This window comes from Vespa velutina, chromosome 9 (assembly GCF_912470025.1).
Source record: "Vespa velutina chromosome 9, iVesVel2.1, whole genome shotgun sequence".
NCBI classification, from domain to species: Eukaryota; Metazoa; Arthropoda; class Insecta; order Hymenoptera; family Vespidae; genus Vespa; species Vespa velutina.
Genome location: NC_062196.1, coordinates 6,254,910 through 6,266,678, shown reverse-complemented (window position 1 = coordinate 6,266,678; position 11,769 = coordinate 6,254,910). Strand labels below are relative to the sequence as shown.

At 25.8% G+C, this 11,769-nt stretch overlaps 2 protein-coding genes across 5 annotated transcripts; one reads left to right on the top strand and one right to left on the bottom strand.

Moving 5' to 3' along the window:
- Positions 1–2,979: 2,979 nt before the first annotated feature.
- Positions 2,980–10,271, top strand: LOC124951573 (4-coumarate-CoA ligase 1-like). Its single transcript, XM_047500164.1, has 8 exons — positions 2,980–3,135; positions 3,434–3,730; positions 6,755–6,931; positions 7,791–8,122; positions 8,439–8,585; positions 8,978–9,226; positions 9,333–9,613; positions 9,681–10,271. Exons 2-8 carry the CDS (start codon positions 3,455–3,457, stop codon positions 10,004–10,006), a joined length of 1,788 nt encoding a protein of 595 aa, XP_047356120.1. The 5' UTR covers positions 2,980–3,135; positions 3,434–3,454; the 3' UTR covers positions 10,007–10,271.
- Positions 9,637–11,240, bottom strand: LOC124951576 (glutaredoxin-related protein 5, mitochondrial). 4 transcript variants are annotated; one of them, XM_047500177.1, is made up of 5 exons: positions 11,019–11,168; positions 10,845–10,913; positions 10,613–10,754; positions 10,264–10,456; positions 9,637–9,850 (listed from the first exon to the last, which is right to left on the bottom strand). In XM_047500177.1, exons 3-5 carry the CDS (start codon positions 10,731–10,733, stop codon positions 9,811–9,813), a joined length of 354 nt encoding a protein of 117 aa, XP_047356133.1. In that variant the 5' UTR covers positions 10,734–10,754; positions 10,845–10,913; positions 11,019–11,168; the 3' UTR covers positions 9,637–9,810. The 4 variants fall into 4 exon arrangements, with proteins under 4 accessions (XP_047356133.1, XP_047356129.1, XP_047356130.1 ...); XM_047500173.1 differs by lacking the exon at positions 10,845–10,913 and having other exon boundaries at positions 11,019–11,240; XM_047500174.1 differs by lacking the exon at positions 10,845–10,913 and having other exon boundaries at positions 9,637–10,149; positions 11,019–11,239.
- Between the last annotated feature and the right edge of the window lie 529 nt (positions 11,241–11,769).

Sequence of the window (11,769 nt, the reverse complement as noted above, 5' to 3'; positions counted from 1 at the left end):
ATACGTAATGTAGCCATTAATATAATCTGCAAATTTCAAACGTACCTCTCACTTATGCATCTCTACATCCTATATATATCCTACCCTTATATATCTATACTTATACATACATACATACATATATATATATATATTAAGTATATAAATACTTTTGAAAGTAAAAAAATACATATATACATGTGCATACATGCATATGTACGAGAGTATTATTCAAAACTTAAATGTTCTTTTTTTTTTTATCTGATCCAATATATCCACACATTTGGATACTTACTGCGTAGTTTAAAAAAGAAAAAAAAGGAAAAAAAAAAGAAAAAAAAAAGAAAAGAAAAAAAGAAAAAAAGAAAAAGAAAAAAAATACTTCATTCAACAATTTGTTTTTCCTTCTTTATTTTTATTTAATGAGAACGAAAACGTCGAGAATACGTTTAAAAATCATAGATAAAACGTAGTATCTATAATAATCAGTACAAATATATCGTCTGATAAATAATAGACGTTATACTAAATAAGTTATTTTTTTTTTTTAACTGAAACGCTTATACAAGTACCTCAAAAATGAAGAAGTTGTTTAAAAAAAAAAAAAAAAAAAAAGACCTTAACGTATAAACATATACAACGTTTGTATGTGTATGTGTATGTATGTGTATGTGCGTACGCATATGTAAAATGTAAATTTGGATATGCGTCGTAATATAAAAATGTATGTATACAGAAAAGAAAAAAAAAAAAAAACAAAGAAAAAAGAAAAAAGAAAAGAAAAGAAAAATCACAGAATAATCCAAAAGACACGAACAGTTATTTACTAACCTTGATCCACATTTACATTTCGTTCGTTTCTTTTTTCTTTTTCTCTCTCTCTCTCTCTCTCACTCTTAGCAAAAGCACAAATAAATTCGCAATTACGATACGTAAACAAAAATATCTTATTATATACAGATAAACGCCCCAAATTAAAAATTAACGTTACGCATTTATCGTAACTACATACGTTTGAAAATGATAAAAATATATCTTCTTTTGTTTCTTTTCTTTCTTTCTCTCTCTCTCTCTCTCTCTCTCTCTCTTTCTCTCTCTCTCTCAAGATGGCGGAATAATCCGTTTTTCTAGAATGTACGACGTATTTTCATTTTTCCACCAATTAACGATTCGATCGTCGAATTATAAAATATAATTTTGAGTCAATTGAAAAAAAAAGAACAAACAAACAAAACACGATTTAATCTAATCCTAATCAATGTGTTAAAAGAATTAACTCGATTAAATGAACGATTAAGAATCGTACGAACAGGATTACTCGCGCCAATTTTCTTGGTTATGTGCGAAATATGCAATAATTGGATAGACCAATTAAACGATCGAATAATAAACGTTTCTATACTTTTGTTACTTCGAAAAATCGATATTATCTTAAATATCTCAATAATAATATCTAACGAAATTAAACTATAAGTATAAACTAGTTTATGTTACGAAAAAAAAACATTTTAAAGATTTTATTTTTCTTTTTTTTTTTTTTTTTTTTTTTTTTTGAACTGGCTGCATTGTAAACCGAATTTTAATTCTTCCTTAAATCACTCGGCAGATGGCGCGAACTGTCAACGAGGTTTTGTAAAAAAAAAAGAAAGTCAATAAAGAATTTCATATATTTTTTAAATTGAAATAATCGATTAAATTGAACAATGTCAAATCATGAACATATTGTCAAAAGGTTATTTTTACTCTTGTTTTTTTCATTTTCTTTTTCTTTTTTTTTTTTTCTTTTTTTTTTGTTGTTGTTTTGTTTTTCGCTTATCTATTTATCGCCTATTCGGTTTATTATCATAATTATCAGGAAGTATTTAAACTTTTTCAGGTTTACGCTTGAACATTTTGTTCAGGTAATAAATGAAAAATAAAATTAAGTGAAAGAAGAAAAATTATATAAAAATTATTTTAAAGTAATATGACAACGAGAGATAAGAAAAAGACGTATCATTTTTATAATTAACACCAAAAATTGTGATTTATTTAGTAATAAAAATTATTAATAATAATAATAATAATTTCTCCCTATTAAAGAATTTATTCTTAACAAGGAAATTATTAATTTTATTATAAAGATAATTTATGGAATATACGTGTGTGTATGTATGTGGGATTTAAAGGAAACATGATAATAATGGTAAGCGGAATTTATGACGGACTCTTGATTAGATATTATATTCACATTCTTATTTTTGAAAATTATTTCATGGCCTATAACATAATAAAAAAGACAAAGTAATGAACTGATAAAATTATTATTCTTAAAAAACGTACGTATTCTATATTACCAATATATTAATGGCAACATTCCAATTACCATCAACGAATTATTATGTGACAAATAATACAATCTCAATCGTTTCCATCATTCGTATAAGCTACGTCTTAATTGTAAGACGAGCAAATGATGCTTTTTATCTAAAGTGATTTCAAAAACTCTTTCTTCGTTAAATTTTTTATGTTACAATCCATTTAACCACGAACAATGAAAATCTATTGGCTAGATGGCCAAACTGGCTAAGAAACCAGTAGCTTATTTGCTGAAGCGATTAAAGCGCCACAACTTTTAACCAAAAAAAAAAAAAAAAGAAAAAGAAAACGACAACGATGCCATCTATGGTATAACATTTAAATTGTTTAACGTGAAATAAAACAAAAAAGAATATTAATATTGGTCATAGTGAAATAAAGAAGAGGGAAGAAAGAAAGAAAATGAAAGAGTATTTAAATGTTCTTCGAAAAGAATAAGAAAAACGAAGTAATAATGAAAAATAAAAGAAAATAAAAGAATCGAACGATCTTGTTTATCCGACGAATTTGTCAAAGAAAAAAAAAAAATAGAAATCTTACTTATCGACCGCGATAAATAAGAATATTTAAGAGGGTATAATACCAACAGATAACGCACCAATACATTTGTAACTTGATCAAATGAAGTGTCAAAGTTATTCCATTCCATTAAACTGGTATACATGGTTCTACATAACTAGTCTACATTGAACAGTTGGAGTTAACGTCTAGCATCTGTTCAAGTGTCTTCGTTCATTCAAATTTTATACATTTAAACTTAGTTCCTTCGTTCGTTCGTTCGTTCGTCCGATTTAGAAAGTACATAAGAAAACAAACAAAAAAAAAAAAAAAAAAGAAAAGAAAAAAGAAAAGAAAGGAAAAAAAAATTGTCACTTTCACGCATAGAGCAAAGAATTTATTTATTATTTGTTTTTTTTTTTTTTTTTTTTTTTTTTTTTTTTTTTTTACTTATTATTATTATTTTTTTCTTTTTCTTTCTTTTCCTTTTTTTTTTTTTCTTTCTTTCTTTTGGCTTTTATTTTAAAGGCGAACGTGTCCGTTCTTATAATTTTAACTTCATCATAAAATTCTTATCAAACTTTTGTTACCTATATAGATTTTCGACGATCAAAACGTCATGTCGATTTATCGTTTATTAATATCGAGGCAAGGTAAAGTTCTTCCTAAATTTTTTCCTTCCATCGATACAACGAACTTCAACGAGTATTCTTCAATAATTCGCGTACAAAGATTCTTATACGGTTCCTCATCGTCAAATCAATTGTACGGCTTGAAATTAAATTCACAAAATATAGTAACCAGCCCGTTTCCGGACATTAGCGGATATGAAAATATGTTATTGCACGAAATGATTTGGCAGAATGTGGAAAAATGGTTAAATAAAACCGCAATAGTAAGTACACATTTTTTTTTCTTTCTTCTTCTTTTTTTTCTTCTTCCTTTTTTTTTTTTTTTTTTTTTTTTTTTGTTTCGCAAAAATTATCCCTCATCGACCGTGAACCAAGAACCATTTTATTTTTAACGCGTGCGATTTACTACCTGTTTATCAAAAAAAGAAAAAAAAAAAAGAAAAAAAAAAGAAAAAACAACAATAATAATAATAATAATAATAAGAAACATTCTTTTCATAATTCTACTCTGTCATATTTGTGGAACAAAAAAAAAAAGGAAAAAAAAAAAAAAAAAAAAAAAAAAAAAAAAAAAAAAAAATCCAAATAGATTCTTAATCCTTTGCAATCGACGCGAGCGAGCAGCATCGCTCAGAACGAGAGTTTTAACAAAGAGGCCATTCATGCAACAAGCAAAAATGCCAATATCTCAATATATCTCGTGAATTTAAAAAAGTATGATATATCGTTTTGAAAATAATATTATACTCTTCAATATATGTCGCATAATGTTAAATAAATCCTATATATAATTTGCATTAGCAAGCAGAAATTTGATGGCTTCATTAGGCGATGCTTAGAACAAAAAAAAAAAAAAAAAAAAAAAAAAAAAAAGAATAGAAAGACATGATCATAAATTTTCATTAGTGAAATAGGAATAGTATAGGGGGAAAAGGAAGATAACAGAGAGAGAAAAATGAAAAAAGAAATTTGCACTTGAAATAATCAGATAATTTTCTTTTCTTTTTCTTTCTTATAATCATATAGAAGAAAAAAAAAAAAGACCTTACGAAGATACGTTTAACGTATCATACACGATTCTATTTTTTCAGTATCGTTTAGAATAATATTGAACCGTAATACTGATAAATATTTTTAAAGTCATGTTATTAAAAGTTACGTAAGATCAAATTCATAGATCGTACAACGGCATAAAAATAATTAATATTCAAGACAGATTGGTGCAATCATGTATATATTGAGAAGTTTAAATAACCTTTGATATTTAATATTTTGAAATTATCAAACGGCATACTTAATATGATATATTATACTTTTATTAATATATTTCTTTGAATCGTTAATTAAAACGTTGATTGTTACAAAAAATTTCATAATTGTCAAGGTTTTGAATAATTATTATATTATATTATGAAACAACAAATTTGAATAATTATCGTGCAATAGACGAACGTCCATTTATCGTTAAGTATAAAAATTATCATCAATTGATTTATATCTAATAAATGAATGATAAAATTACCAATATAAATTCTAATTAATCTTACTAAGTGTATCTTTTTCAACAATATTTGATTTCAAGCTCAACATTAATGTATTACGTAATTCCATTAATATTCTCTATGTTTGTTAAAGGATGATATAGCATTATATAAATAATTACAATTTGAAATGTGCTAGTACAAAAATAAATGAAGATTCATAGACTCAATGAAATCATACATTATCATAAATGATCATTAAATTAGTATTGATATTTTCAATAACTCTCGTAAGACTTAGAATATCGAATTGTATTAAAAAAAAAAAAAAAAAAAAAAAAAAAAAAAAAAAAAAAAAAAAAAAGGAAAAACAACATTTGTTATTACTTTCATATCTTCCTCATAAGCCGCGCTATTTATGAAATAGCTGCGATAAATATTAACAATTTTTCTTTGTCAAAACGGAAATAACTTCTGTTCGAAACATTTGTTTATAAAACTAACAGAAGTAAAAAAGAGATGTTATTCATAAAAAAAAAAAAAAAAGAAGAAGAAGAAAAAGAAAGGAAAAAGTGACAGGCATAGCAATCGGAACCCTAGAGGAAAATGAAAAAAAAAAAAAAAAAAAAAAAAAGAGGTGGGGGGAGTACCGTCAATAGTAACTGATGAAAAATGATGACCATATTGTTACTTTAAATAATTATCTCCTATTAATGTCTAAAAATAACGAAACGTCATATCGTATTACGAGCATTTGTCATTTAAAAAAAAAAAATAAATATCATAAAAAAAAAAAAAAAAAAAAAAAAAAAAAAACTACTAAATTCATTGTCTTTATGTTAAGGTAAAAAAATATTTTCGTTCGATTTCAAGTAAATTATAATTACAGTATCAATAATTTAAAAGATGTTATTAAATAAAATATTTGTTCATTCTGAAGGACGAAATATTTCCGATGCACATTGGTACTTTACGAAAGTGTGTTAATTTTTTATTTTCTTTTTTTCTCCTTCCTTTTTTTTTTTACGCAATTACAATTTAAGCGATTCATGCTTTTTTCTTTTCTCATATTTCCTCTCTTACATCATCATAATTATTATTTATAAGAGGTTAAACTCAGATAACTAATGCTAATATTTATTGAACCACAATATTATTATTGAATGGATTTGAAAATTTATAGTTCTATTATGTAATTCATAATAGTTGAAACTTTTAATACGATAAAGCGTTGCTTATCAATTCTTTCAAAATTTTTTGAAATTATGATAGATAGATGCAACAATAATATATCTGTTGCATCATAACTTGTTTTTTAATAACAGTGTGACATTATAATAATTAGAAAAAAAATATGAATTACAATAACATATATTCGAACGATAATGACAATGAATAAAATTTGTTATTAAGATTTTTCTTTTTTCCTTCTTTCTTGAATTTTTGTTGGAAATTTTTTCTCCCTTTTTTTGTTTTTTTATATTATCATCATTATTTCCCGCCTCCCTCTTTAATAAATACACGAGGAAACGAATAAATCTGTTCATAATTCATATCGACGTTTCTTCTTGTTTTGTTTTGTTTTTAACTTCTTATTTTCCTTTTTTCATTGCTTTTTTTTTTTCATTTTTCACAAGTAAGAGAGAGAGAGAGAGAGAGAGAAAGTGAGAGAGTAATCGATTGAAAGTGAATCCTTTTTTTTTCCATTCGAGATATAACTTTATAAAAATATGAAATTCAAAAAATATCTCAATCCGAATTCTATCGGATTAAAAATAATAATAACAAATCGTTTCTTTATTCTAGGTATGTGCAATCACTAATAGATCGTACACTTATCAACAATTGAGAAAGTATGCAGGACGTTTGGCAACGTCATTAAGAAGAGCAAAACTCTTCCCACGTGAGACAGTAGCTATTATATTACCTAATGTACCCGAGTATGCTATCATCGTACTTGCTCTCTCAGAAGCTGGTCTTCGTGTAAGTAAATCGTTCATTATCATTATCATTATCATTATCATTATTATTATTATCATCATTATTATTATTCGTACGCAATCGAGACCGGAAGGACAAAGGTGGGTTACAATTTTCAAGATTACTTTAAAAAACAATTAATCATTTTCGAGACTTTTTAACAACTGATTTTCTTCATTATTATTCTTCCTTTTTTTCTTCCGCTCTATTTTTTTTCCCCTTTTCCCGACAGATTACAAAATTATCGGTTCAATCTGTAAAATTATCGAACTTAATTAAAATTATCGAACTATAAAATGTCTCGAAAAAGTGTAATAGATTTTTTAAATGACTTTTAAAATTTTATGCCATATTCCGTGTGCATAAAAAAATCTGAGAAGAAAGAAAAAAAATAACTGTTAACAATGTATTTTCACACGCGTTTGAAAATCCATGTATTATTCATAAGGAATTAATAAATATAATTGAAATGAACAAAAAAGAAAATAAAATGATAAATTAATGTCTCACTGAGAACCTCATCGAAAAATAAAGATTAGCATATATATCTATATATATTTACGTAATACAAAAGTAATAGCATACGAAAGTGTGTACGTCTTCTGTTAATTCAATTATATATATATATATATATTTTTTTTTTTCTTTTTTTTTTTTTTTTTTTTTTTTTTAATTCGAATCTAACTCAAGGCTAAATATGCGCACATCTGTATGTGTGTAAATACGAACAAAAGAAAAACCGAATTAATGAACGAAAGTAATAAATAATTTAAATCGAATAATTCATTAATGCCAATCAATTATATTTCGTCTCTTACTTATTAATTTATTACTTATTAATTTTTCTTTGTTTATTTTTCAGTCAACATTGATAAATCCCATATGGACTATTGCGGAAATAAAAAAACAACTTGAAAACTCGGAAACTTCAGCAATTTTTACAAATCCTTTGTTTTATTCCGTTGTAAAGAAAAGTATTGAAAATAATCCACGAATCAAGTTACCAATTATAATCGTTGACGATGGAAGCGGATCTATACCTTCGGGTACAATAAATTTGAATGATTTTATGAGAGAGGATATCGAAGAATTTTCGAAAAATCAAAGGACTAATGTCGATCCTGGGGATGACGTGTTTTTACCATATTCCAGTGGTACCACTGGAATGCCTAAAGGTGTACAATTATCCCATAGGTACATCATATACGAGCTATTATAAATATATCTGATAAAAAAAATCCCAAGGCAGGATAGCCATTTAATTTATTTCATTACAAGTTGTTATTATAATAATCGAAGTACATTTGCTATCTCAAAAATTTATAAAAAAGAAAAAAAAATCATCTAGGGGAAAAATTAAATCACTGGTCTCAGTAATTTTTGTTATATGAGTTTGTTTATCGTAATCATAACAGAAACAATTAACTTAATCAATATTATTATATGATGTTTGCATTTTCATACGTATTATCATATTTAACACTTATTGTTAAAACGTTTACTCTTTCAGAAACATTACAGCGAATATATTACAAATGTCTTCGCCAAATTTTTTTCCTGGTATTAACACCAATGAAACGGAGCAAGATGTTATACCAATTATATTACCTTTGTTTCATATATATGGCTTGATCATTCTCCTTTGTAATTATTTAAGGTAAACTTAATTTCACTGAATTTTATTTATTCGAATTAATTTAATAATTCTATTAATATCAATTTAATATCGATATAATTTATAATAGTACACAGATACATAAACAAATAAATATATAATATCATAAAATATTTTTCAAGAGATTCAAATGATTTGACACAGTAATAATTTTCTCTTATACTTTGAAAATAATAAAGCTAATTACGATCTCTTTTCAGGGGAATAAAAAAAAAAAAAAAGAAAGAAAAAAGAAAAAATAGAAAATGAAGAAAGAAAAAATGTATATATAATATATGTAAATATATATATATATATATATATATATATATATTTATTTACTTATTTATTAAATAAAGATGACCTAATAATAAATATTTAATTCGTACTTATAGAATGGGTGCAAAATTAGTGTGCTTACCGCAATTTTCAATAGAACAGTTTATAAAGATCTTTGAAAATTACAAGCCGACGTTGCTATACGTGGTACCAACGATCGTACAAATGATGATTATTAACGAGCAAATTAAGTCAAAGTATTTTGAAAATGTCAGACTTGTTATGTCGGGAGCTGCGTCAATAGGGGAGGAATCTATTTGTAAATTTCATAAACGTATCAGCAACAAAGTGAAGTTTACTCAAGGGTAAGAATATTATATCAATTAAGAACAGATATCAATTCGACAGAAGAATATAAATAAATAAATAAATAAAAAAATAAAAAAAGATTTTTTTCAATATTTTATATAGATACGGTCTGACGGAAACCTCTCCGGTAGTAGCACTTAATACTATTAATAGTACCAATGTTAACTGTGAATCAGTAGGTTTCCCCTTACCTAATACACAAATACGTATCGTCAAAAACGAAGGCGATAAAAGTATTAATTTGGGACCAAACGAAGTAGGAGAGCTCTATGTGAAGGGACCTCAAGTAATGAAAGGCTACTTTAAGAATTCGCAAGCAACGAAAGATTGTATGGATGGCGATTGGTTCAAAACTGGTGATATAGCGAAATTCAATGAAAATGGTAAATAATATTTGAGACTATAATAATTATAATCACTTGTATATTGATAAAATTTGAATTTATGTAGGACACTTTTACATCAAAGGACGCATCAAGGAATTAATCAAAGTAAAAGGTTATCAAGTACCACCTGCGGAATTGGAGGATATTATTAAAGGTTTAGATAGTATTGCAGACGTTGCGGTAATTGGCGTTCCTCATGAAAAATTTGGCGAAATTCCAAAAGCTTTCATAGTACTGAAAAAAGGAGTCACCGTTAATCCAGAAGAAGTGAAAGATTACGTTGCCAAGCGCGTTGCTAACTATAAAAAATTAGGATATGTGCAGTATATTGACAAAATTCCAAAAAATGCATCTGGTAAAATTTTAAGAAAAGAACTACAGAATATATAATTCCATATATATGGAATAAATAATAATATGAATTTCTAAAGATTCAAATCCATTGCTTATCACCCATGGAAAAGCTTCGCAATTTTCCAATGATACAACATTATAAATTATATTACGCATTCAGACGACTTTATTGATGCGTACTGAAAGAATTTAAAACAAAAATATTTATTATAACAAACAACGTTTGAAAAACAAAATACGCACATCGTATTTTTCATTTTTATATATTTACAACATAAAAAATTGCGTCTTACTCCTTGGACTTTGTTGATTCACTTTGAGAAGTATTTTCTTTCTCCAACAAAGCGCTTTTAATTCCTACTTTTTTCAATTCTTCTACTAATTCGCCATTTTTATGCATTTCTAACAAAATATCACATCCACCAATGAAATCTCCATTGATAAATACTTGGGGTATCGTAGGCCACTTTGAATATTCTTTAATACCTAAATGTTTTATTGATTAATATTATCGTTATAAACTATTTTAAGAAAATTTTTAAACACATAATATATTTATATTCTTTCATTGTATATTTAATTATAAATATAATTATTAAAATTGTTGGAGTATTAAAAATCATATAAATTACTTGTACAAACCTTGTCTAAGTTCTTCATCTTGTAGAACATCATGGGCGTCATAAGAAACACCATGCATTCTAAATATCTGAACTACGGCATTACTGAAACCACATCTTGGTTCCTCCGGTATGCCTTTCATAAAGACAACAACTTTATTTTTCTGTAAAAAAGAAAAAGAAAAAATTACAAGATAATATATAATAGATTCCTTTGATCTAATTAATTGCAATAACTAAGATTCTACGCTTACAACATATTATCAAAGAGGAACATTCGCCAACTCTCGCATAACCAATATTAGATTCTTTCCATCGACAATCTCACAATCAAATTAAAACATACAAAAATAAAATGACGATATAACAAACAACTTGAAATTCAATCACACATCCCACATTTATAACCTCCTTTATGTATCACTCACTTTAACGAGATTCCCAATTTCGTCGGATTTCGTTGCAAAATTTCGTATTATAATTCGTGTCAATCTTCCTCCGAGGTTCAACATTTTATATTTCAATTATTAAAGATGAACAATATTTTATAAATTATAAATGAATTAATTATTATAAATTTTATTATAGTTAGAGGTTATCAATATAGAACCGTTTCGTAAGAAGGACGCACGTCGACTATTCGCAACGATTGCGCCATCTAAAACTAATGAGCTAATATTTACCGCCATCTATGAACGAACTATGACAACATACATTTTACCGAGAGAGGTTATCTCGACAGAAAAATTTTAACACACACACGTACAACATATATCAATAAATATGATATAGAATTAAATGTAAATCAAATGAAAATTCGAAGAAACGCTTAAATTCAAATATTACATCGAAATCCTTGCAATATCATTTCAATTATCATTCATTAACTTGTACAATAATTTGCATCGAACAAAAAGAATAAAAACATTTTCCGAATCATTTCATTTCAAAAAATATTTATTTTCATATTCAAAAAGAAAAAACAAAAAAGAAAAAAATAATAAAAAAAAGAAAAGAAGAAAAAATAGAGAACATCGAAATATCCTATAAAGGAAACACGAAAGAAATAAAATAGAAAGAAAAAAAAGAAAAAAACGTTGAAAAATCTTTCTAAACATTATCCGCGATAGAAATGAATAAAATTAATTCTTTATTAAATTAAATAAGACCTGTACGTTT